This window comes from Athene noctua, chromosome 28 (assembly GCF_965140245.1).
Source record: "Athene noctua chromosome 28, bAthNoc1.hap1.1, whole genome shotgun sequence".
Taxonomy (NCBI): Eukaryota; Metazoa; Chordata; class Aves; order Strigiformes; family Strigidae; genus Athene; species Athene noctua.
Window position 1 is genome coordinate 1840354 of NC_134064.1, and position 27467 is coordinate 1867820.

At 48.1% G+C, this 27467-nt stretch overlaps 1 protein-coding gene across 1 annotated transcript; it reads right to left on the reverse strand.

The window, feature by feature from the left end:
• CDS2 (CDP-diacylglycerol synthase 2) lies at nt 1-27168 on the reverse strand. The gene is made up of 13 exons (XM_074928368.1): nt 27047-27168; nt 14526-14668; nt 13478-13574; nt 12981-13078; nt 10617-10756; nt 10152-10210; nt 9327-9409; nt 8406-8493; nt 8004-8072; nt 7194-7346; nt 6764-6883; nt 5365-5468; nt 1-4646 (listed from the first exon to the last, which is right to left on the reverse strand). Exons 1-13 carry the CDS (start codon nt 27107-27109, stop codon nt 4517-4519), a joined length of 1347 nt encoding a protein of 448 aa, XP_074784469.1. The 5' UTR covers nt 27110-27168; the 3' UTR covers nt 1-4516.
• Nucleotides 27169-27467: the final 299 nt, after the last annotated feature.

Below are 27467 nucleotides of genomic sequence, written 5' to 3' on the forward strand. Positions count from 1 at the left end.
TAATGGAACTTATATTTATTTAACAGTAACATATAGTATATAAATAGGGTAAATACTTTAAAATATACAATATATCACATTCGGACATTTGGCCAAAGAAAGGCAACTCTACATGTGTAGCTAAAACATTAATCAAAAGAACAATGCACAGAGAAAGAAGCAGATGGTAGAAATACATCAGGTCTGGAGAACAGGAGCACACAAAGATTACAGTAGTACAAAATGCAACTCCGGGGCTGGTTACAGGGGGCAGGAACCACAGGAGCTTTCATGCGATGCTTTTTGTGACCCCAGGAGGGTCTGGATGGGCTGTACAGATGCTTCCCACCCAGCTTTGCCCTCCTCCTGTCAGACAGAGCCGGTGAGGGGAGGTGGGGGGAGGAAGACGTGCCAGGATCCTGCACGCATCGGCAAGAGGAGACACACCTTGGGATAGCAGGTACCGGCGTTTCACAACCTGGTGCCGAGCGTTACCTGATGCTATGGGATTTCCAGCTTCGTGAGCTGCACAGGGCCAGACTTCTGGGCCCATCACCCCCAAAAAGTATCTACACAATGCACGCTGATCAGCGCAGCACATGACGCCGTAGGCAGAAATCAGGTGTCGATGTTTCACTGAGCACTGCAGGCCACAGTCTGGCAGTGCATCCGATCTGCAAACTAATCTGGGCTACGACCAGCCTCGGAGAAGCAAATTCCTATCAGAGCACACCAGGTGCTGGTCTACACAGGCCTAGCCCAGCCACGCCTGCTCAGACCGTGGATCAAAGCAGGGTCCAACCCCGAGCGCTAAATCACCCACCAGCAAGCAAATGCGAATGTTTAGTGGCCCCACCAGGACAGCCAGCTTCTCACACGATGCCAAAGCAGCTTTACTAGGCACGTACCATCCCTTCGCTTATTAAATACACTCACACCCCTCTGCCTGCTCCAGCTGGAGACACACTGACAGCTTGGGAAGAGGCAGTTTCCACACCAGCCTGTCCCCTGCCCGGCAGCAGCAATAACCTTGTAAGCCTCACACTGCCCAAATCCTACTTTTCCTTCCCATCCAAGCACACACACCAGCCTATAGTTACCTCCCCCCCTTGCTGATCTGCTCTCAGTTGTGCCCCTCTTGCTGGGCACAAGCAGGAGGAACTTCTCTGGTCACGGAGCCCACTGTGAACAAAAACCGTTGTGCAGTGCTGAGCTCGAGCCCTGCAGCTGGAGAAGCTTCACGTGATCATCATCCCTGCATCGCCTTACCTAGACATCCCTGGTGTCAGTTTGGCCTCTCTAGCAGCACGAGCCACATCAGCCTCCCTCCAAACCCAAATTCTTGTGAGAGCTGCAAGGGCCTGCATGCCTTAATGCAATGGAAAGATGTGCAACGTGTCTCAGTACACGTCCCTTGGCATCACAGTTAACGCCTTTACAACAGCCAAAGCCAAGACATCAGCTTTCCATTTCCTCTAACTTTCTAGGTCTAACTTGAAATATCTACAGCAAACAAAAGCCACTCACAGGCCGGGCTGATGGGGAAAAGCCCCCAAACACCCCCCCAGACAGCACGCTGTCGCTAAGAGCTGAGCAGTACCACCACATACATTCACACCAGCGGTGTAGAAGTGGGTTTGCCAGCCACAGCTCTCAGCCCAGCGGGGCACACAGTGCAGTGCCTACCAGCATTTCTCAAAAAGTTCAGCTGTACAGCTTGCAAATAATCTTAACAACCCCCATCTCCCTCCCCCACTCCTCCACTGTTCTCATGCCATTTACTAAAACTCAGTGCAGGATGCTGAACTCTTTCCACGTAGCTTCACCCTTCAGGATCACAACAGCCCTGGAAGGCCACCCCTGAACTGCGCTGCTGGGAAGGAAGCAAGAACAGAGCTGGAGCTCATCAGGGAAGCCACCCACACGCAGTACTGCTGGTGCTTCTCTCCCAGCCCTTGGGAGACCCTAAATGCAACTGCTTTGCCCTCCAGCGTCCGCAGCCAGCACTGCACCCTTCAGAGAGGCCCAAACGCCACTTCAAAATCAAAAGCATGCAGAAAAGCTTTGCGTTCCGTTTCTGCCCCACTAATTACAACTAAAGAGGTACAAAAGGTTTAAAGCAAGACGAGCAGGAGACTAAAGACCCATATGAAAAATTTCTTACTATAAAGAGCAGTACACTTTTGTAATATTTATCAACACTACAGCTTCTTCTGGTGACTGACTTAGGACCCAACAGTGCACTACGGGGGATTTTGGCAGATGTTGGCAATGGGCAGGGAGAATCCAGAAAAGCACCAGCTTGTCTGACCCCACAGGGCAAACTGCTTCTCAGGGACTACACAAAACCCTGTCACTTCGCCCAGGTGCCCTCACTTTGCCTAGCTAAACTCGGCCAAACTGTCATGAAACACAGATCAAATATTCTCCCCGGGCAAAGCAAGATGAAAGCACCTAAATTCTCCCCTCCAATTTACAAATTATGGGCTTGGACCAATATCCTCTAAATCGACAGAAAATAAATCCCTGCCTAATTCAAGCCAGAAGAGAAGAGACTCCACAACTAGTCCAGGAAAGCTTCTACTTGCAATCCTGAACTGGCTCCACCACAGCAGCTTGACTCCTACCAGAAGCCAGGAACTTTGGCAGCACCATGCTGAAAATACTTTGTGGAAAGAGACCCTTCTTCTCCACAATCTGTGCTTTGATCAAATACCTGTATTTGCAGTACAACGGGCACAAACTTCTGCCCTGTGGTTCCTGTTTAGGGAGATGACACAGAGCTTACCACACAAGAGTCCTACAGAAATGCAAGAGAGAAGTTGGTATCCGTTAATGTATTTATACACATGCTCACTCTCCTGCTCACCCAGGGTAAATGAAAGCAATGACAGGATCAGAATATGGAGTGGAGTATAAACTATGAAGTATTTTCAGGTGTTTTATTTTCCATTGATGCTCAGCTAGCTTGCAGCGTGTACGTGTCTCCAGAACGGGGGTGTCTGTGTATAAGATTTATGTCAGCAACTGTTTAAAACAGCAATGTACTTCTGTATTATCTTTCCCTGTCACTCGTTCCCCAGGCTAAAATAAGGTAAAGTTTCTGTCTCCCATGCACAAACTAATGGAAAGAAGTAAAATCAGTCAGCTTGTGTTTGGGAACAATGCATGAGGTGTAAACTGGGGGTATTTTCACTATCTGATCACCAAAACAAAAAAGTTTTACAATCTTCAGGGCTCTCATTTTTAAATAATAAAAAGGTATGAAAAAATAAAGGGAAGCACTTAGATAAAACTTGCAGCTGTTAAGTACAAACTCTTTATGAGAAGATTTAGTAAGTGAAGCAGGACAGAAGCCTGCAGGCAAATGAACCCAGACTGAAATGCAACACAATGATAAACTCAGCAGCATGACATCTAGAACTCAAGTAACAAACAGGTGATAGACATGATCCCTGAAAGAAAAACAAAACACCCAGCTGACAGCACCAGCGGGGTGCTGGAGCCCCAACCAGCAAACTTCAGAAAAAAAAAACAAGTTGGAACCTGCTCTCCAAATTCATTGAAATATCCCAGTGCAGGGTTTCCAACCATCAAGAAATTAAAAGGTGTGGTTCAGTGTTTCTTAAAGGTTATTTGATGGGGGAGAAACGAACCAAGTTATTTAAAGGGTTGTTCTTACTTGGCAGGAATTATTCAACGAAACTTCAATGTTCTTTAAAACCTATTTACTCCACTCAGTTTTGAAGCAATTTGAACCTCCCACATTCCCACAAGCAACTACCAGTTTCTTGACTCCTTGACCCCAGTCTATCTCTGGTTTAATCGGTTACAAAAATCTTATTTGCCAAAATATCAGCCGTAAAGTGGGGGAATGTGAGAGGCACTACAAAAAACAGCAAGTGAAAATAGATGCAGGTGCCTGGCAGAGGAAGTATGGCTGGAATAGTACAAGATCCTCTCGGAGCCTTGTTTAACGGAGCCTCCCGCTCACCAGGCAGTCTGCAACGAGACTGCACACAGGCATAAACGTGGCTTTCTGGGAAAATTAACATTGCATTCACAGTTACCACCGGAGAAAATGATGGTCCCCAGAGTTGCCATCGTGAAGGCAGCCTTGTGCCACAGCCAGGGGAGGTGCAGGGCTTGCCCTTCCCCGCCGGCACCCCGGCGCAGAGGCGGTTGTAGGGACAAGGCTTTGCACGTTCCCTGCACAAACACACTCACAGGAAAAGTTCAGCTCTGCCCACATGCATCGAAGGTTAAGAACAGGCCACGAGGACAGTCGTACCCTCCTACTTCACCCAACAGTCCTTCCAAGCCTTAACTCCTCTTCAGCTACAAACCCAAGATTTGCTCATTTGAACCAAAGCTATATAAATATATTATTAAAAAAACCCACAAATGCAAACATTTACCAAGAAAGGAAGAAAAGTTACAGTGAAATGAGGCCTTGTTATTGTCTTAAATCAGGCAAGCCAGGAATTTCCTCGAGGAAGCTTGTCTGTTTTCAGTCCTGTTCCAACTGCCCAGCTGTCTATGCGTCCTCCAAGCTACCTAACATACCCTTGTCAACAAGGTGTGCTTTTAGCGTGTTGAAGATGTGCAGCTGCTGGTCTGGCCGCAAGGTTAAAAACTGCTGGATCAGTTTGCTCGGGTTAGGACCCCTGAAACACAAAAAGCATCATTATCAGTGAGTCACACTGCTAAATCTCAACCATCTGGGAACCCGAATGCAATTTCATTAAAATAATAGGCTTAAAGTGATAGCCATGTTCCCATTCCTTCACCAGTTCTACCCAGGGAGCTTAACTCCATTTGAGATGTGGAAATGGGTTCAAAAGGCACAGGATGCTGAAGTGTAAACAAAACAAAGAGAAAAAAAAAACAAAACCCCAATCTATTTCGAGAGGGTTATGCATCTTCCCTTTTTAGCAGATGCTCCCCCTCAAAAATCAAAGCAGCCACATAAAGACAGTTCCTCAACTCCTTCAGTACATCTTTTATGCACCTACAGACTTTCTTTTATGCTTGGCTACAAAATACTTGTTAATGCTATAAAATTAGATTTTTCTGCTTGTTCAGCTCTCGAAACCCTGCTCAAGACTCACAGGAACACAGAAGGGACATGGAGGAGTTTCAGAGGGACTGGAATAACAAACCTTCAGAAATGAGGGTTGTGTTTCTAGCCCTGCATAACCCTGCTAGATGATGCTTCCCTTCTTCAACCCTCCATTTCCTCTCCATCTTGTATTAGATGGGGATAACAACTAATGGGGATCTAACGGGGATCTAACGGGGATAACAACTGTCTCTTATTACAAGCCTGTACATCACTTTGAGTTTGACAGGGCCCCCCAAACTTTACCACAAAGCAATAAATACCTGATAAAGCTTGCGATGTACACGTTAACAAAGGTAGCCATCAGGTACTGACAGTCAAAGCGGTCCATGATACCTCCGTGCCCTGGGATTGTGTTGGCAAAGTCCTGTGCAAAGCAAAAGGGAACGGTCAGTGCGAGGTTAACGGTTGGACCAGATGATCTTCCAAAGTCTTTTCCAGCCGAGATGATTCTGATTCTCTGCATTTAGCAGTTTCAAATGCACGTTACCTGTACTTCCTCATGTACCTCTATGCTCGACACGCATATCCTTGCTCTAATCCCACCCAGAAGGAAGAAGCAGAGTAAGAAGATATTTTGTTTAATCTCTCCCTGGTTTTAAAAATTTCTCCTTTACGAAGTGCCTGAGGGACATCAAAGCTCAAGACAGATCTGACACTCAAAGGTCAAGGAAAGCTGATGTTTATCTCTTGCAACCCTGTCTCAGCTTTCAAGGCATCTTAACTGAACACCGACTGTTTGTACATAAAACCAGGCTGCGAGATATCAAGGGAAGTCTCAGATTGCAAAACTTCCTGACTGGGTCTTTCTTCCTCTACCTCAAGTTCTGCACCAAAGCAGGGTTTAGAAGATCACAGTTGAAAATGTTAAGGTCTCTCCCCATTCAGATCAAAAAGCCTAGATCAAAAAAAACACTTCAGCATTTCATCTGTGACCGAACAAACCTCGCCTCCCTTCCCAACACACCCAGCCTGCCCCTCCTTGAGGAACAAGGACTGTTTAGAGCGAGTCCTGGTTTTGCCTGGGACAGAGTTAATTTTCTTCACAGTAGCTGGTATGGGGCTGTGTTTTGGTTTTGTGTTGAGAACAGGGATGCTGGCACAGGGCAGTTTTAGTCATGGCTGAGCAGGGCTTACACAGAGCCAAGAGCACATAGGCTGGGGGTGCACGAGGAGCTGGGAGGGGACACAGCCTGGACAGCTGACCCCAACGGGCCGTATTTCCATATCTGGGATATTCCATACCATGTGATGTCACACTCAGCGTATAAATCCGGGGAAGAAGGAGGAAGCGGGGGGACGTTTGGAGCGACGGCGTTTGTCTCCCCAGGACACCGTTACGTGTGACGGAGCCCGGCTGTCCTGGGGACGGCTGAGCGCCCGCCTGCCCATGGCAATGGGGAATGGATTCCTTGTTTGGCTTTGCTTGTGCACGTGGCTTTTGCTTTACCTATTAAACCGTCTTTACTTCAACCCATGAGTTTTCTCACTTTTACTCTTCCGCTTCTCTCCCCCATCCCACCGGGGGGGGGGGGGGGGGGGGGGGGAGGGAGCGAGCAGCTGGGTGGGGCTGAGCTGTCAGCTGGGGTTAAACCACAACAGAGTGCTAACAACCCTCCAGTCTTTCTTTTCTAAAATGCAAATGACCTTCACCACACTCACCTTGATTTTGAAGGCCCTCTTAAATCCGCTAGCAAAGAAGCCTCCGAATGGCCCAATGAGGGAGGCGAAAGTAGACAGGGCGATGCTGTGGATTTGGAAGGGGTACATCCGGACTGTCTTCTGCAGAAAGGAAAACATGTCAGAGAAGGATTTTCAATGAGAATAGCACTGTCTACTGCTTGTCCCTCCTTCTCTGCTCTCCAGGCTTTAGGTCAATTGGTTTTCAAGCAAGTTTATGTCCCACCAGACTTGTGACAATTCCTTTGGGACTTCAACCAACATGGAGCACCAGTAAATTCCCCCTTTTTCTGGATGTACCATCATCCCTTGTCATGTTCTTTCAAAGACCATCAAAATAGACCCCTGATCTCTTTCCTCTTTTCTTTTCCCATCCCAATAAATAAAATCCAACAAACAGAAAGAGTCCTACCCAGCCCACCACAGACTGCAGCACCAAGGGGATGTTGTACTCCTGTAGCTGGAACAGCTCGGACGGCTCACAGTCCACCGTGAAGCTGTTGGTGTCATTGTTGAACTCCACCGGACAGGTGAAGCACCGGTACCCAGACATCACGTAGGACAGCTTCAAGGAGAGAGAAAAAGAAACACAGCAAGAGAAAACAGGATTAATATTTTCCTGAGCAATGGGGCAGAGCCCATATCAAGGGAAAAGGCCACTCAAGGAGACAAGGTGAGGAGGGAGCCACGCTCCCAGCCTCATTAAGAAGATTACTCTCCTGAGAAGTAATTGGCTAAAGGCAGAGTAAGCATTTTCATTTAGTAAGTGCATCTGTTCAGCAAGCAGTGATCAGAGCCCTGTATGAACAGGCTGAGACAGGCTGCACAGCTTGGTTGAGAGGACGGAAACAAGCAGACACAGATGATCATAAAAACAGGGAAAAATATTCCAAGAGCACTGAATTCCCCACACAGCCCTTGAAATGATGCACAGTATTCATCCAACAGCAGCAGAGAGAAAAACGTAAGAATAATTGTTGTAATTAACATGTCACAGGGTCTAATGAGGACTAAAAACTTCCTCCAGTACTCTGCTCCATCTGCAGTATCTGGACACAGCATGAAACAGCCACAGACCAGCTCAAATCCTGGTCAGTAAGGAAAATGTGATGTCTCTGACAAGACCTGGAAGAGCTTAAAGCTTGACTGCATTTTTTTAGACAAAACAGTCAACCTATGGAGGGAAAAGATCAATGAAATAAGCACCATGACTGCTACTTACCAGCAATCCAAACAAAACGGTGGCAAAAAATCCTCCAATAAAACCCTCCCAGGTCTTCTTTGGGGAGAGCTGCCAGAGACAGAGAGAGAAGGGGATAATTACAAACCATCCACCTCCGCACACCACCACACACCTATGCGGCCCTTCCTCCCTTGTGAATTGCTGAGGCAAATACAAATTGGTGTCAACAACCAAATAAGAGTTTGGTCAGAAGCTGGCACTAACATCTCGGTCTGACACGGTTCATTTAACTTTACAGCCTCAAAGGCTGGGACGCACACCAAGTTTCATTTAGAGGTTTGATTCAGACCCACAGCAAACCACAAAACTGAAGATAAGGAACACAGGACTAAGACCCAAAGAAGCCAAAATGCACGTTTCATCCACCAAAGTGTTACAAACCTTGATGAGTGGTGTCCGCCCAAAGAAGAACCCGAACATGTATGCCATGATATCATTGCAAATGACACAGGAAATTGGGACGATGAACCTAGATGGGAGGAGAATGAAACTATTGGAAAGTGCCAAGACAACTCCAAGGCTTGACAAAATGAGCAGTTGCTTCACAAGATGCTTTGCAGTGCTGTCACATCAATGTCTCGCCATCCAATGCAGAAGCAACTTGAAGCTCCTTGGGAAATCTGGAGGGATTACTCCAGTGCTCTGGACTAAAAAGCAGGTCACTACCCAGAATGGCCTGTTTTAAGCACATTTTCTTTTGCCACACACAACAGGTTGTTAGGCAGTCGCCTCCTTTCCCCCAGGGGCTGCATTTTAGCTGTAAGCAGGCAGCTCTCAGAGCACTCTGAGCTGGTTGTGATGCACAGAGGAACATGCAACCTTCAAGTGGCCAAAATGACCTCCTTGCCCTGCTGCTTTTGGGAAGACCACCAAAAGGGCTTCCCCCTCTGTACAGCAGCTGGAGTAAGGTGGCAGGCTGCAATCTTCTTCCTTTCACAGTGCTGCTTTTAACATGATCCCAAATCAAGTGCCGAGCAGCACTTTCTCATCCATTTGCTAGATGTGGGTATAAAGAGAAAGCATCCACACGGACCTGAGGCTGCCTGAAAGGTCCCTGCACCCCATAGCAATTTTCAGATGCTTCTTTACAACAACTCTCTGCTCAAGCAGCACAAAGCAAGTGCTAAGTCACTGAGGTATCACACAATCATTTTCTTTTCTATTCTGATCAGGTTGGTCCCTCACAGGAAGCACCTTCTCCTTGGTCATTTGTTTTTATAAAAGAAAAAGTTTTAACTCCAAACACGGTCATCCACTTCAGGCTGCAGAAATCAAAGCAACTCAGAACACACAGCAACTCACCATATCATTCCTTCAAACAGGTTGTGAATGATGAGGTGCGACTGGGTAACGACGATTAGCAACGTCACGTGGGTCCATCCAAACTGGAAGAGAAGAGAGCATGCAGTCCAGCCTGCCTAGAGACACCGCCCGTACACACGGCTGGCAGAAACCAGACGCTGTCAGCTACCTCTCGGGCAGAGAAGGGCTCATGTACACGTGCATTTCTCGCATGCATCTTCACCACGACAAACACCAAGAGTCACGAAAAGCAGGGAACAGTCACCCGTAGTAATTTATGGGCATGTTGTTCAGCTCAAGCCCAGAGGTGACCTTCACTGGGGACACTTTTGCTGGACCAAATGCTCTTTAGCCCACCCCTAGCCCAAACATCTCACTCAGACTTCTGACTATACAAGGAGAGGAGAAGACTGATAGACAGCCAAGCTGTATCCCTGTGTGCTGAATATATTGGAAAGCAAAACTAGTTGCGTCCACAGCCTAACACAAGTAACGCCCTAGTGATATTTGGGAAAAGGGGGACATAGCCAATTAACCCTGGTGGCAATCTACCCTCAGTACAAGAGTCACGTAGCCTTGCGCAGTCCTCTCTGTGCAGAAAGTTTCTTACTAGCATCCACAAGTGTAGAGAGAAGAGAATACATGATTGCAGGGAAATACAGCCAGGGCCAGCTTCCTAAAAAACAGTTTGCTCACAGGAACTTTTCTTTCAGGCAGCATTACAACACACAACCAGCACAGAAGCATCTACTGACATTTAGTCCTCTACACAACGTTTTCAAGCAGCCTACATTATCCCTTCTTCTGCCTCCAACTTAACCTTACCATGTAGAACTGCAGACGATAGTGCTTCTTCACCAGACTCAAGACAAACATGCAGAAACCTGATGAGAGACAGAAGAAAAGTAAATGGTGGGAATGCATCTTCAAGAATTAGGTTTTTTCACCGTGACATTGCACAGCTCCTTAGGATTTTACTTGAGTAAAGCAGCAACACGGAGAGGGAAAACACACTACTTTGGAAATTACAAAATGCCTACAAGTAGCACCTGGACAGATGAACCATCTGGGCTGTCCCGTACAGATTATGGAGTTTTCTTCTACAAAGCCCCATGTAAGAGATTTGCCACCACTATTCTAACCATGCAGCTGAGTGACAGCATCACTGAAAAGCAGAGATCATTTGCTATGGATACTGCACTGGGCACAATACTCAGGACAAGAGTAGTTCAAAGAGATTTCTTCCCTCCAGCCCAGATGAGGTTAACCCACAGAAAATGTGTTCTCCACCTGTTAAGTACAGGGCGAAAGAAATGAAGCGGTGGTATTTGCTGAGAATTCGCAGGGGCTCCTCTCTCTGAACCAAGGTGAAGAAATAATCCGTCACAGTCTCGCCGTAGAAAAAGTAGTTTACGCAGAGCAGGAAGTACCTGTGAAGGATGCAGATCTTGTTAGCAGGAACCCTAAAAGGCTTCTGGAGAAACACAGAAAGCAACTGATCCCCCAGGTCTTTACATTGCAACAAGCAGACAAGCTTTCCTCAAGGACAACCAGAACTTTATCTCCCCCCCGTGTAGAAATGTCACCTTCATTTAAACTAATGGCTGCATCGTTCGGCTCCTCCACTCACCGCTGGGGTTTGGTTTTGGCCTTCTGATGCACAAAGAGTTTCTGCCTTTAGGTGGCACTCCTCAACAGCCTCAGCTTCTGCATCCTAAAGCACCGGCTCTGGGCTTCCCGAAAGCCCTGCTCCTGCCCTCTTCCCAGCCCTCCCGCCCCGACAGTCAACTCTGTTTCACAACCACCTAAAAACTCCCATCCCACCCAAGCAACCGCGTCCATCTCTAAGTGTTGACACCTGTCAAAGCTGTCCCCGGCACAGATCATGGAATGCAAATCTCTGAGATTCATTAACAGGACAAACTCTATCACAGAATCACAGAACTGTTTGGGTTGGAAAAGCCCCTCGGGGTCATCGAGTCCAACCCTCAGCCCGACTCTGCAAAGTTCTCCCCTACCCCACATCCCCCACAGCTCATCCCAACGGCCCTGAAACCCCCCCAGGGATGGGGACTCCCCCCTCCCTGGGCAGCCTGTTCCACTCTCTGACCACTCTTGCTGGGAAACATTTTCTCCTCCTGCCCAGCCTGACCCTCCCCTGTGGCAGTTTCCAGCCGTTCCCTCTTGTCCTGTCCCTGATCCCCTGGGAGCAGAGCCCAGCCCCAGCCTCTCTGCAATGTCCTCTCAGGAGCTGCAGAGAGGGATAAGGGCTCCCCTCAGCCTCCTCCTCCTCACACTGAACACTCCCAGCTCCTTCCCTGCCTCCTCACAGGATTGATTCTCCAGCCCCTCACCAGCCTCGTTGCCCTCCTCTGCCCTCGCTCCAGCCCCTCCAGATCTCTCTCGTACTGAGGTGCCCAAACCTGGACACAACCCTCCAGGTGTGGCCTCCCCAGTGCAGAGCACAGGGGGACTGTCACCTCCCTCCTTCTGCTGGTCACACTAGTGCTGATTGTACTGGGTCTGGCTGAGCTGGAATTGGTTTTCCCCTATAGCAGCCCTCACGGTGCTGTGGTTTATGCTGGGAGCTGCAGGGTGTTGGCAGCACCCTGGTGTTGGTGTCTACTGCTGAGCAGTGCTTACACAGCACCAAGGCTCTTTCCGACATTTCCCCCAGCGGGACGGGGTGGGCAAGATCTTGGGAGGGGACACAGCCAGGACAGCTGACCTGAACCAACCAAAGGGATATTCCATACCCTCTGACGTCTGCTCAGTATAAAGCTGGGAGAAAGGAGGGAGGGGGTGGGGTCACCCTTGGTCCTCCGAGGCAACCACTACGGTATGGGAGCCCCGATCCTGAGAAGGCCCCACAGCGCCAATTCATGGGAAGTAGAGAATAAATCTGTTTTCTTTCGCTTCCGCGCGCAGACCTTCGCTTCGTTTTGCTTATATTAAAACTGCTTTTGTTTTACCCACAAGGGTTGTTTTATCTTATTTTCTTTCCCCTCTTTGCCCTGTTGAGAAACAAGGGGAAAGGAGGGGGGGGGGGGGGGGGGGGGGAGTGATAGAGCAACTTGGTGGATACCTGGCATTTAGCCAGAGTCAAACCATCACACTGATACAAGCCAGGAGGCCGTTGGCTTTCTCGGCCACGCGGGCACACTGCTGGCTCATGGTCAGCTGCTTGCCAATGAGAACCCCCAGATCCTTCTCTCCCGACAGCTCCAGCCACTCCTCCCCGAGCCTGTGGCCATGCAGGGGGTTGTTGTGGCCCAAGGGCGGGACCTGGCACTTGGCCCTGTTGAAGCTCATCCCGTTAACGTTGGCCACCGACCCAATCTATCCAGGTCTCTCTGCAGAGCCTCCCTGTCCTCACGCAGACCGACTCTCCCACTTCACTTGGTGTCATCTGTGAAGCTACTGCTGATACACTCTGTGTCCTTATCAAGGTCAATACAGGCTCTTTCAAGACAATGATCTATTGAGATCTTGGGGGGCTTTGCCTTTACAAGAGCTGCTAACACATGGCCCTTGCCAACACACAGCAATGCCAGGGTCTCTGGTTTGGAGACAATCCCCTTGCTGCCTGCAGTGAGATGAAGCATCACAGCTGCACACACGCCTGGGGAGGGGAGCAGCTCCCCCCTCACTCACCAGCTGAGCGTCCTGAACCAGGGCAGGTCATACGAGTGGTACACGTTATAGCCAATTGTGATAATCTCGTGGAAACATTTTATCTGGACACACATCACCTGCACAAAAACACATCTGGAAGCTGTAATACAGGTTGGTTAAACATCTCTCTTCAAGGAGAGAAAAAACAGAGCAGAGCAAAGGATACTTTAGCAGTCGCTGTCAGTCTGGCAGGAGTCTCTAATCCAACATGGGAAAGTCATTGTGTTGGTTTTCCCTCCCATTTCTTCTGCAGGAGGTTTCTAACAACCCCATGTATTAGTTTTAATTGCAGCCAAATGTTGACCACCAGGGCAGAGAGTTACAGACTCCTTCTAGGTTTCGTCCATGGAGAGAGAAATCCAGCAAGCTGAATATGGATCTCTAAAATATAAGGCTCTGAGCTGCCCACCCCAGCAGTGGTCCCAGCAATTTTCCCCTCTATGGCTGTGAACATCAGGGCACTTCTCTGGACTTACTATTGTCATTAAGACCATGGGTCCCAAGTAGATGATGATGAAGAAGAAGGTGATCATTGCCAGCGTGAGGATGCCTCTTACCCACCAATTCTTCCATCTAGGCCATAGAGAAGGAAAAAAGTTAGAGAAACTCGAAACAAAACCAGGAAGCAGGACAGCACTTCTGCTCTCTGCACATCACAGGAAGGAAACTGAGCCCTGGAACCCCCAAGTTTCCTTTTAGTGCTGCAGAGTGACCTTGATCTAGTGATGAAGGTCTGGTTGCAGCAGCTGCAAGGCTACGGTTCAGCTCAGCCTTCCCTGCTATGAACCTCAATAAATGCAGAAAGCATTAGCCAGCTCCAAGGGCACTGAAACAGGACAGAAGAGCATCTGTTCCTGTTCTGCTACAGGTTTCCGAAACCCTGGACAAGTAATAAGTTGTTATTAATAAGTTCAGATAAAATGGGGACTATTATCCCTCTCTGCACTCCCTTTCAAGAGGAAACATGGGCCCTGGAGCGTTGTAACCTCGTTACTCTCCTACAGATCCTGCCTTGAGCCTCTCCCATCTCACAGCACACCCAGCAGAGACACTTTCTGTGATATGTTTTCCCCCCAAAGCAGTCTGTAGAGAGCATTCCCAGTTTGCTCTTAAACCTTGTCCTTATCAGCCTGTTTTTCTCATGCATTCCTGCAGAAGTAGGTCACACCAGTGGTTAAAATGGTTAAAACCACCGCAGCTGAAGTGCTGTCAAAGCTAAACACTTCTGCCCCTGTTCACCTGCCAAGACCAAGCAGGCAGCAAAGCAGCAGCACCCCTCTGCCACCCATCTTCTCCCACGCACAGCCCTGAGCACTGCACTGTGCTCTCAGCACCCTCATCTTCTGCTTCCTGTGGCCTCGGGGGCACCTTCCTGCTTGCACACCACGGAGGGAGAGCGCAGCACTTCTGAGAGCTGCTTACTCAGCTTCCAGCAGCCACCGCCATGCTGCTGGGCCTGGGAAAACCACAGTGAAGGTGCAGGGGCCTTGGCAGCAGAGGGGAACGATGCTCAGGGAGTGCTACCTTGACGACAGGTTGGAGAGAGCTCTGTTCAGGACCTCTGGAGTGTCATCTGATGTCGGCACAGGGGCTGATCCTCCAAATTCAGATCTGCTTTCACTGTCTGATGCTGTCTCTGCATCCAGCTTGTTCTCAGACTCTGACTCCTTCAAGTTAAAGAGAGACAAAGAGTTTTACTAGACGCAATGCTGGCACTCTTTGAAGAAACTCAGAACAGCCCACTGGATGTAACACTTATCACAACTCTGCTTCTGCATGAAAGAGGAGAAGAAAATATTTCGGGTATTACATAAGGTTATACCCATGAGAAACAACATCAAGTGTTTTAGGTGACATACACAATGAGTTTTACTCTCCATCAGTTTCAGCACCAGACACAGAAAAGGATCTGTTCCCTCTGAACAGTTAAAGATGCCTCACTGTTGATTAATAAGTATCTCCAAGTCCAGCAAATGCTTAAGGGACACAGGCTTGTTAGCAGGAATTTTTACAAGGTCTCCCAGTCCACAGGCAGATCTCCAAGTATGCCACACTGCCCAAATCAGACAGAAAGGCCTCCAAGTAGACAGGCTCAAGGCTTCCAGACAGACTTTTGAAGTGCTGACTTTACATGCGGGCACTAAAAATAACACCGAGCCCATCTTCAAACAGCTGAAGAGGAAGAGCACAGCTTATCGCTCAGGCCCAGCCATCCTCTCTGGCCACAGGAGAAACCTGATGTACTGGAAAGAAATACATGTGCTGTCCCCGCCCCTCGTACTGCTCCAGCACTTAGCTCAGAGCAAAGTCCTGTATTTAGGGGGTAAATAAATACAGGCGAAGCAGGAGGTTACTGAAGGCTCTGCAACAGGCCAGTGGTGGAAAAAGGATTATAAATGTCCTCCTGGCTCCCAGGCAGTCCCATGCTCTCTCCCAGCAGCATTCTTTCTTCCAGTCCAGCTCCTGAATAGAGGACGAATTCAAACTTGCACATTTTGCCCTTCATTTCAGCAGCAGAGCTTCATCCTGCCCCTCAGTCCTTGAAGCAAGGAAGGAAAAGGCCTCTCTCCCTGGGGAGCACTCATGTCTCAGGCATTTCACCTCAGACCATGCACTATTTTAAAACCCCCGGAAAAGAGAGCGTGTTTGCAGGAAAAGCAAGGAGGGACGCAAGCTGATAAACGCTGGGAGCTCTGCAAACAAAGTGACTTCACCCTTTTGGGCTCCCAGGCAGCGCTGCCCCGTGCTCGGAGAGCAGGGACCCCCACCACAACAAGCATCTGCCGGGACTGGTTTGGTGTAACCAAACCCAGGAGTATTTGTAGTTCACTAGAGCAGTAAGCCTGGAGTAGGTCCCTTATTTAAGGCAGGAAGAGATAATTACTCCCCAAGCTGTAACGTATCAATGGCTGCAGGCCAGGTTCTTAAAACAGACCAGGACAACTAGACACCGTCAGGTGGAGGCAGCTAGAAATACAACGGTGTGTCAGAGATGACTTCCAGGGGCGAGCGCAGCACCAGCCATCACACCAGCCACACCTCGTGTCGCCTCTTCCTCGCCTTGCTTCACACTCACTTCTTTCTGTACCCATCGACGGGGAAGGAAGAGGAAACCAGAAGTAACCACCTTTGCCAGTGCTCACGTGGGTCTGGCAAGCTGGTAAAGAAATGCAACTTGGCTTTTTTTTTACAGCTGGTTTTTACGTGACCTGTAAAATCTGCTTGTTCCTTGGACTTCAGGGAGATTTAGTGCCATTTAGCTGGGAACAGCCAACAGATCAAATCCATAAGGCAGCTGCAAATGGCAGCAGGCAAAAAGACTGGAAATGATAAAACTCCCTGAAGACCATGAGTTTGGCATCCAGTAGCACAGCACAGGTCAGGGGCCCTGTTCTCGAGCAGGGTTTGGGAAATGCATGTAGCACTACATTTAGCTCCAGTCGATGTTTCCCATTGCAATGCTTTCTCTATGCTTTCTCCAAGAAAAGGATTCTCTGAAGAATTCTCCTGTGAGCAATCTAAACAGAGAGAAGCTTCAGCTCTAGCCTGACCAAACTCAAGTTTCTCCTTCTGGTCTTCTAGATTCCATTCAGGAAATGGGGGGTTCTCTTGTTGCGTATTTCTAAAGACGAAAAATTAATGTGACTGATTCAAATCAAATGGGCAAGGAAGTGTTTAGGTACGTAGGGCAATCACTGTCATCTGTATAGGCTACAATCAAAAACCTCAGGCGGCTTTCTAATGCAGTCCAAGTACCCATCATCTCATGCAAGTCCCAGGCTCGCCAGCCATGCGATAAAAGGACCAATCGCTGAAACGAGGAAGCAAATCCAAGACAGCATCCCTGCGTTTTACTCCCCAAAGTGCTAACATTGCAGAGCTAAGTGCAAAGCGGGCAAATTACTCTTTGCCTGTAGCCCAGAGGATCTGAAGTTTCACAAAGTGCTCAGGGACCAAAAGAAAGGGAAAGGGCACTGATGCCTTCCTCCCTTCTACTCCTGGCCAAGAACATGAAGGATGAAAGCAACTGGATAGCTCAAGAGACAGAGGAATCTGATGTTGCAATCAAGCTGCTGGAACAGGCAGTCCCGACCTCTGCCACAGGCCAGCCAATGATTTCTTGCACTGACATGGATGGTACAGCTAAACTGATGTAAACCACATCACCGGTTACCTGCTCCACCGATTTCAGTGCAACGCCAAGTCAAACCTTGTGCTGAAAAGTGTTTTGGTCTCCAAGAGCAGGAGCAAAACCTCACGGGCTCAGTCCAACAGCGCAGGCATCCCGCTGTTCCCTACTTCATCCTCAGCAGCGGGAAGAGGAGACGTTGTGCGCAGACACGCAATGCCCACAGCTCCAACCAGCATCGCCACTTTATTTCCAGAGAGTACAAAGAAGGCAACAAAGAGGTTTGTCAAGATAAAGGGATGTTGTTAGGGTTCAACATTAAATGTAAGACTCATTCCTGCTACAGGTCTTGCTTGCTCAATTTAAGCCTGATGGGAGGTGGAAGAAAACATTTTCCCTGATGGAAGAAATGGCCAGTCAAAGTGAGGGCTAACGTACATTGTAACATCTTCACTTTGAAACCAGCCGAGCAGCGCCGGGAATCAGCTCTTCCTCCTTAGATCTCTAACTGAAACAGAGTGTTGAGATTATATAGGACATTGTGCCAGATATAGGCTATGGAGAGGACTCAGTAATTGACACTATTTTTATACATTTTATGCAAATTGCAACCATCAGCCTACAAACCACCAGTTTAAGCAGCTGAGCGAGATGCTAAATAACTTGTTTAAGCCTGAGTGTGATGCACCCTGGTCTGGACTACTTAATCCAGCTGTGGCATTGCCTTGGTAACACCCTCCCACACGTTTCCACTGCTACCTCACCGGTCCTCCAGCCGAGCCAGACAGATCCATCCCCAAAGGATAATCACCGGATAGCAACGCTTTCCACAAAGAGGCTTGCAGCAGCAAGCACAGAGTGCAAACCAGCACATGCGCTGGTGAGTGATGCTCGCCGAGGGCTATCGCCGGTGAAAATTTAAGCTCATCACAGAGTCAGTGCTTCTGCAAAGAGCTTGTGAAGCCAAGGGGCAGGTTTGGGCTATGTTAAGCTACAGACTGCAAAGTGTGTCCCACAGTGCCGGTACAAAGAGCATTTCAGGGAAGCTGGGTCTAATAGATGGTATTCTGTCACCAGTTCTGCTGCTCACCTAAGAAACACCAGGTTTCTGATGTCTCTTCTGTGCTGTTTTCTCCTATTTTCTGTTCTTGAAACAAAAGCCTGGAGAGACTCAGACTCACAGTAAGTTAACCCAGAAATCATGACTTGACTCCTTACCCAGCTGCTGGACCAAACTCTCTCCTTTATCTTCCCACAGACCTAATTTCTGCCTTTCTTTTGGTTGTTGCTTAGGTTCTTCCCAAAATCGAAGATATTTAGCCACAGGCTCATTCTCACACCCGAACCAACTGTGACTTGGAGGTAGCAACTAACACAGCCTGACACTGGTACCCAAAAGCTTCGCTCTTGCACCATGGTCTGACTGAACCAGAAGCTGCCCAGACAAATGAAAACACCCCATCACCTTTCAGCAATCCCACACCTCCCACTGGTGCTCCTGCACTGGGGCAACAGCTGTCTCCAGCTGTATTTATTCCATATTCTCTTACCACACCTCTCCCTCACCAATTTTCCTGCTAGTTCAGTTGTTGATACCCCCTCTGCCTCCCTCCTCCCTTCAGGACAGCCGAGCACTCAGTGCAAACGTGGGTCAGGATGTCAGAAATCTATGTGCATGATGTGGAACCAAGCAACAATTAAAACCCCTTAGCAAGAGCAAAACAAACTTTCCCTCCACTTATCTTGGAATCTAGCTTTATTTTTCCTTTTCTTTTACAGGGTAAGCATTAAGTCTATTAAAATACAGTCAGGTGCAGTAGCTTTTTCTGCCTTTTGTTACCAACATGCAGCTATTAAATTGAAGGGCTTTTTTGTGCAAATCTGCCTGTCCAGCACCATAGGCAAGCCCCATGCGGCTCCTTCAATTTATCATCTCAATATCGAAGGCTTCATAAAGAATCGAGGGAATAAGTAATGCAGGAATAAAATCAAGATAGCAATGTACATTTTATCCTAACTTACTCATTTCTACAGAAGTCATGATAAGAAGAAAACCCACAGATCTCTGTGACGGCTGTTTCTCCAGACTGGTTAACCAGAGTAACACAGAGAAAAAAAGCCAGATACCTACTTCCTTGTTATATTTGTGAAATCAGTAGATCTAAGCAACATTTGTGAACAGTATTTTATCACCCTAAAGAAAGATACACAGAGAAACGAGTTGTCTTAGTTGTCTTTAAACAACTTAACTCCTGCAAGCATGTGGTAAGAAATTTGTGCTCACACTTTACATGGCTTTCTCGCAGCGGAAGCTGTGAGCGCTCGGGGTTTTTTTGCCCAAATATCCATGACATGATCTCCGTTGTCATAGAAACAAGTCAGCTATCTCCCTGCCAAAAATTTTCTGCCTAATACAGAGATACAGTTAAGTATTCAATGCTGGTGGATTAAATTAGTTCAAGAAATCCCATTATTTGTGCACCTTTCTTGAAGCAAGACTCAGTTTTATTTAGACGTCCTGCCAGATTTTAACAAAAAGCTGTGACGGAAAATGCTAATACACTGCTAAAGAGAAAAATATAGCTGCTGTTTCAGGCAGTATAATTGACAGCTAGAACAACAGAGACCAACTGTACTAAAGCCTCTGCTATTCTCACCTCAGCACATTTGCAGAATCGAGGCCAATATAATTACTCTAATGGATACAAACCCAGTGGCGTCAGTTATGAAAATCACAATGTTTTTCAAAACTGATTTTACTTCCTACGCCCGGGAAACTGCTCTGTTCCCCTCTCCCCTTCTTCGCTGCTTTACCTACACGGCACCTGACCATCTCCAACAGCTGCTGGGCCACCTCAGACAGATCCACCAAGGTGATATCAAGGCAAAAAAAAGTCCTGTTACTCCCTAATTATAGGATATTCTCTTTTAGAGGTTTACAAGCTCAGTAGGGTGAAACAAGAGAAGGAAGTTTGGAGACCATTAACACTAGAAGTAAGAAGCAAACAAGCGTCTAGGCTTGATTTGTACTAAGGTCCCAAAAAAGAACTGACTTTTTGCAAGTGGGCACAAAGTAGCTCCTGTCCTGGTGTGCTGGTCTAGGGGAAAGGGCTTAAACTTCTCGGGCTGTGAAGTTATCTGCTGGACAATTAAATTCAAGTTTCTCATGTCCCCCATCAAGAGATCCCACCAAGCTGGCATCTAGCAGTGACTGCTTGATTCGTTGTCTCAAAAAAATCAGCGAAGCTCAGGTTTCATTTATGTTGATATGGGACTCCCTTCCCCATCCCCCCAAAAAAATATTCCAGTTGAAAACAGGCACAGAAATTAGGGCATGCCTAAAAACGGAGACCGTTAGCAGACAACATCACAAAAAGCATAAATGTTTGCATAGCGGCTGAAATAATTAAGAAAACTCCCATGGCGGCCCGCTTTGTTTTGAACACAAGCAAGCTCAGCCAGTGGGATGTGATCGGAGGTATGCACAGTCTGCAGTTAGCAGAACAACAGTCTGATACAAGAGCCTGATCTCAGTGTCAGCAAATATGATTCGTGCCAAAGTGGCGTATCCCTGTGACTCACTTAGCACAAGTTAATCCTCTGCCTGGCCCCCAATGCAGCGCCCACTCCAGGGTTTGTTTATTCCAGGAAATCAGGAAGGTAAATGCATCAGGCTCCAAGTCCTTTCAAGAAGCTGTTGTATATAAAAGAGCACAAAAATAGATTGCTAGTTCTGGCATTCCTCCAGAATTTCTTACTGCTAAGTAAGGAACCTGCCTCCCCCCCTGAAACACATGATGGAGATGTTTTGGAGATAGGCTTCAGCACTGGGTTCTCCTGGATCTAACTGGCATCCCTCTGCTACAGGGGCATTTACCAAACTGGCAGACTTTGTTGTCCCTGCAGACACAGAAACACGTACAGAAACGAGAAAGCAAAGCTCCTAAAGTCCTCGAGGAATTAGTGTCTGAAAGAGGCTGCCCCGGCTTGGAGCTGCATCTGCCCGATTCTGCACAGATACTGCAATCTGCTGTTAGTTGGAAGAGCTGTGACAAACAAGAGGGAGAACAAACAGCTCTGCAGCAACGGGGACACTATTCTCATCGGAAGGCTAGTGCAGGAAAAGTCTATTTTTGTCCTTCGAAATGATAACTTGCATTACGCCAAGGCCAATGGCTTCTGACCCTCAACTCCTCTGGAGTTATATATATTTTTCCAAAATCTAATCAGAAAAAAAATCTCACCACTCTAAATTGCAGACTATAAGGTGGTACCACAATCTTGTTCACATTTCTCTACCAGTCAATCCCATTGGCTTTATTTGAACTAATCAGGGAAAGGAGTCATAGGACTTGGAGCGGTACGTTGAAGTGTAATGCTGATGAACCCAAGTCAGCAATACTCTGAAGTCACAGCTATCATCATAAACCTACAGACCCTCACACACCTTGTTCTAAAGAGAAATTTATGAATCTTCATGGTCCTTTACAATCCTGGAAAGCATAAATCAGAGAAAACTCAAGTGAAGCAGATCACCAGGAGGGACACATGCTAACACAGACCAGATTTTGGGGGAAAACAATAGAGCTATTAATAGGCACAGTAATAATTTTCTATCCCAAACTCCTGCAGATGTGTCCTGGCCAATACAAAGAAAAGTGGCAGTATTCTTTACTTTCAGAAAGGAAATATTGATTTGCTTGGAAACACTGCATCTTCCCATAAGTTGTTTTCCTAAGGGTTTTATCTCCAAGGTTAGTCTACCCCTGGTGCACATCACTGCTCATTAAAAGCAGGCAGGAGCATAAAATGGTTTTCTTGCCACCTAATGTGTGGTATGTGGTTGACAGACAGGGGAATCAGTCCTCAGTTTTCCTCCCTGCTGGGAAATGCAAACATCTCATCACAATTTCTCTTCTCAGCACCAAACATCCCTCCATTCACAAGAATCACCCCCAGCATATCACTGCAAGCACACGGCTTCAGAAGCGCACACAGAGACACTCCTCACGTGCAGAACAGCTCCTCTGAGCACTGCGCAAGAGCCCTGACCTCAACCTACAACGGCGGGGTCAAAGACAGCACGAATATCCATCAGGAGCTGTGGATGTGCCACAGCCTCCCTCCACCACTCCATGCTACGCTGACCTTATTGTACACAATAACAAGACGCGATCGCGCTGGAGCAGCAAGAGGCAACTCAGTAAGAAGCTCCCAGATCCACTAAGACCCAGCGGGAACACTTCAGAAAACAGGTCAGCCATCTGCCTGGAGGTAACGGCGACTTTTAGATACTGCCAAGAGAGACAGTCTCTTGTGTAGCTCTCCAGACCAGACAGTCATTAAATAAAGATAGGAAACAGAAGCCAGAACTGAATTATCCGAAGGGCTGAGTAACAAAAAAAGCACTTGTGGGGTTTAACCTGAGCGTTGAGAGTCTCCCAACTCGCTTTGTCATGCACAAGCACTGCCCACAGCTCCATGCAGACTGGGAAGGAAAAGATCTCCTCACAGCCTGAGGTGGAGACATCCAACCCTTAAAATGACAAAAATCTTCCTGTGATCAAACTTCTCTGGCATCACCACAAATGAGCAAAGAAATGGGCAGTTCAATGGAGAGGCTGCGCGTTCTGCAAAAAGCAGCGGTCGAGTCAAACACCATCCAAAGGACATGCAGCTCTTTCATCAGCTCCAGGGCAGGCCAGAAGCTGGCAAAGGTATTAAATATAAGAGCCAGTTATAATGAACTCAATCAGAAATGCAATCAGTCCAATTTCTTTTTGTCATAATTAACAACAGCAGATAACAATGCACTCCTGTTGGTAAACACACATAAAGCTGAGCATCATATGGCAAGGAAGGCTGAAATGTATTCTTACATCAGACCTGAGATTGCTAGCGTCTGTCAAGAATAAAGGAGGCTCATGATTCAGCAGAAGCCAAGCAAGTGATGTGTGGTATCAAGCCTAAAATAATATTAAGAGCTATTAAAAAAATAAGCCTTTGGGGTGGGTCTAGAAGCAGGCTTGGATAAAGATGAAGAGAGGCGTCACTGCAGTGGTTTATTGGTTTTGGTCCTACAAGAACCTCATCTTGTTATCACAAGCTCCCAAATCCTAGGAGCTCTCCTGTGACCTGGGAAGTAACAGGAGTTGGAATTGCCTACATTTCCACAGCACCTGCTCTGTGATTTCCCTACACCCTGCACCCTGTCCCAAGCCAAACACCAAAGTCAGAGCCGCTGCATCCTTTCCAGCACAGACCAGGCCAGCATTCTCATCTACCCTTCACCCTCCCAAGCAGACCTAAGGGACAGTTACTTGTCAGCACAAGCATTCAAACACCAGCATTTCCTTAGCTCAGCACCTTCAAAGCACTTTAGATCACTAGGGAAGTCTTGCAAAATGCCCGGAAGCACAAGAAATCAAGAGGCTTGGAAGCCAAAGTCTTTCACGTTTTGTACCACATGATACAGATGTAGCCAGATAAAAAGTCACATTGTCAGTCCAACCACAAAACCAGGCTGGAAAGAAGAAAAGTCCTCATCATCAAACCCTTCCTAAATACAAAAACATTTCCCACTTGCACACTTCATGCCTGCTTTCCAAGGCCTTGTACCAGCGAAGCAATGCTCCTGCACTTTTCCTGTAAGAAAGGAGCACGCCCAGCTGCTGCAGGTGCAGTGAGGTGCCCAACGCTGCACCGTGGAAAAATCCACCTGCTTGGGCCACTGCACAGCAGAGCGGCTGCTGGCACCACTTCCATTTGATCTTGCAGCTGCCACCTCTCTTAAAAGGGACAATATTTCCAACCAGACACTGACTGACAGTGACAAAGGGGTCGGTAAACAAAGCCACAAGTGATGCAGGGGTGTGATCTGCAGCCCAGATAAGCCTGCCTCTAAACAGACCTGCCCTTGTCCCCTTCCATGGGACTAGGCCATGAGATGTCTGAGACCCCCTCTGCTAATTTCAGACAACTACCAGTACAAGCATCCTAGCAAAAGGACAGAAAAGGAAAAAAACCCCTTTGTCCTCACTTTTGAGCCACACAAAGTGCAAACCGCTACTGAGAAGCAACCTTAAAATCCCATTGAACTAGCAAAGGTGTTCCCGAGCTCTGCATCCATCATGAAACAATTTGCTTTCACACTTTTCCTGTTCTCTTTGGAAGCTGGAAGAGAAAATGTGATTTAATGGGATACACACAACACAGGAGAGAAGGCATTGACCTCTGATTTCAGATAATGAATGAGTCTACCAAGCAAAGGGACAAGGCTCCAAAGACCAAGGGAGAAGGGGATCTGTAATAACAAGAAACCGGAGCTCGTTTCAGTCATCTAATCTCAGATATCTACACACTTACACCAACAGTTAACAGCATCTAAGAAGTCCTTGGGCTAAGAAAATGGGTACCAAGCACAAATAACACCAGAGCAGGTTTCCCTCTGTTTTCACTGGAGAGATCAGGCGTTCACTGATCAGAGTAAACAGATGTTGCCTTGTTCCCTTTGAGACAAAGATTGTGTATTGCACAAGTTTTAACACAAACTGATTTTAAAATGTTCTGGCACGATGGTCTCAACTGAAGGAGCACAGTTTCAGCTACAAGCATTTGCCCTGTGCCACCAGGGAGGAAAACATCAAAGCTGCCACACTGTGCAAGGGTTAGAGGACCAGAAAGTGAAACCAGCCTCTCTCTTTCCATTATCAAAACAGTAAAGTGGGAACAAGTACAAAACAAAACTCTCCGGGTCTAATCTTAAAATCAGCCTTGATGTTTACATCTCATTTTAACTCGTTTCTTTTAATATGCTAAGAGCACTTTTCAGAAGACATAAGGGTTTCTGTAGAATACAATATGCATTGCTAAATCATTTTTCTTGGCAAGGCTTACTGAATGACAAAGCAGAAACAGGAATCTCCCCTCTCGACAGCAATACCTGCAGGCAGGCTAAGCCCACCGATAAACAGAACGCGCATGAGCAATTTTGCTGCGTTGGCTTTATACTGATGTTATTCCCAGGCTCTGCCAGGCATTTCCCAAGCGCTAAAAACACAACGGCTTGATCTCAGGGGAGGAAAGAAAAATCTGCCGCTGAGGTCTGCTGCCACGGAAAGCACAACACTGTGGGGTTTTACTAATGGGAGGATAACTGTTACCAGGTAACCACCTACCAGGCTTGATTTTAACAGTTTTGGGAAATTCTCTGCCTGCTGTAACTGCTTTCTATTGTTAAGAGACATCACGTTCAGCACCTCAGAGGAGCTGTTCTTCAGTGCCTGGAAACATCTTTTCCTTTTTTATTTTCTCTTGCAATTCATTTGAGCTGCTTTAGGATGAGCAGGATGACATAAATGTTCCCTCTCTCTAGTAAAGACACTTGAAGTCATTGACTCAAAAGTAGTATTAGAGGAGCCCTTCAGAAGACTCGTTGTATGTAAAAAGCATACTTGCCTGGAGATAACAAGATTGCACTCAAAATAGCGGCCCTCTGACCTTCTTTGGGAACGCATGACAAGAAGCTAAAGCATGATCGCAGCTTGGCCGAGGGAGTTTGTTTGCATGCTGGTTAAGCAGTACCAGTCCTTCCAGGCTGCTGAGGGACGTCTTCCAACTCCCACAAAAGTTCTGGAATACAAAAGTCCCTGAAGATTTTCTGCTGCGAAGTAAATTCCAACCGAGACAAATGTACTTATCTAGAGGATAACAGCTTTGCCCTGTGCACAACAACAACAAAAGGGGAGCCATCTTATTGCTCTCTTAATAGAGGTTGGCAAATCATGTGAGGCAGCTTCAGGGAAGCTATGAAAAAAGCAGAAACTTCAGTTCTACATCAAGGCAACCCGTTGGCGAGGCGGTCAGCGCTTTCTGTCCCAGTTCCCTCGCTAATCACATCAGAACAATAAAGCTTCCTCAAACCTGACTGTAGAGCTCCTAGCAGGTGTTAGACTGGCATTCAAAACAGCGTTAAATGTGACACTTAAATTGCAAAAGACAGTTTTGCCACATGATTTCACGCTTCTCTGAATCGTGTGCTTCATGCATTAACAAAGGAAACATCAATATGATGCTACTAAGGGCAAACGGACAATTACAGGGTTGCTCCCAAGATCGCATGCGCATTAAACACCGATACCGCAAAGAACCGCTTTTCCCTCCAGTTTTTCGTCTTTGTGGCCCTGAAAATATTATTTACAAAGTTTTTCTTGACTGATTATTCCTCTTGCTCCTTTCCCCTTTGGGGAGGCGCTGGAGTAAAGATGACAAGGGTGACGACACGACTCACAGAGCGACTGCCAAGCTCGGAGCATCCAACTGGGCATGGGTTTGGAACAGGAGATGTTACGGGGAAAGAGTCAGGTTTTCTTTTCACGGCTCTTCTTTGGAGAAACACAAACCGATAAACCTCACTGAACTATCGATGGAGAGCAAGCACCCCACTGCAAGGGGGGGGTACATACTTAGGGATGACTTAGGAGATACCAAAGTCTTACCTAAAGCAACCTGCGGGGTTTTGTTAACCTCAACTTGAGATACCCAACAAAATCCGTTTACGCACAGATCTCCGCGCTCCTAGAAGGCGGGAACCGGGACCGGTTGTGCAGCTACGGATAAAAACACCCCCGGGGCCCGGCTTCGCCCGTTCGGGGCCGGTTTTGGGGCTGTCGCGAGGGGGGGTGTAAATAAACCAAGCGACGGTCCCCGCAGGCGCTGCAAGAGCACAGGGAGAGGCGCACGGTGAGGGGCAGGACGGGGGTCGCGCAGCAGCGGCCTCAGCCCCGGCGGGAGGAGAAGGGACCCCCGCGGTCCGCAGGCCGCGCAGCCCGCCCGCCCGCCGCAGGCCCCGCGCCCCCCCGCCGCTCTCCGCCCCGCTCCCCGGCCTGCCCCCTCCGCTCCCCGGCCCGCACCCCACCTTCTCCTCGGGGTCGCGCGCCCCGCCGGGCTCCCGGCCGAGCCGCTGCCGCAGCTCGCTCATGCCGGCTCCGCGCCCGCGGCCGCTCCGCGCCGCTCCGCCGCCGCCGCGCCCTCACCCCCCGCGGCCGCCAGGGGGCGGGCGAGGGCAGAGCGGCCGCCGCCGCCCAATCCGCGGCGCGGGAGGGAGAAGGGGCGGGGCCTGCCCGCCCTGGCCCCGCCCAGGTGTACCCGGATGTGAGGCCGCCGGCGCCATCATGGGTGGGCGCAAGTGCGTAGCTGCCGCCGGGGGGAGGGATCGGGAAAGGCCCGCGCGCGGGAAGAATCATGGCGGGTTTGTCTCCCAGAGGAGACTGTCGCGGTTGTCACTCAGGCCTGGAGTTCCTGTCAGGAACTGGCGCCTGAGGAGAGGCGCGTCGAGC

Bases quoted from the DNA above. Each gene is read 5' to 3' on its own strand.
- CDS2 (XM_074928368.1), bottom strand. From the start codon at position 27,109: ATGAGCGAGCTGCGGCAGCGGCTCGGCCGGGAGCCCGGCGGGGCGCGC. The intron at 14,669-27,046 runs GTGGGGTGCGGG...TTTAACTTGAAG, and splicing joins CGCGCGACCCCGAGGAGAAG to GAGTCAGAGTCTGAGAACAA. The intron at 10,211-10,616 runs GTGGAGAACACA...GTCTCTCATCAG, and splicing joins TTTCGCCCTGTACTTAACAG to GTTTCTGCATGTTTGTCTTG.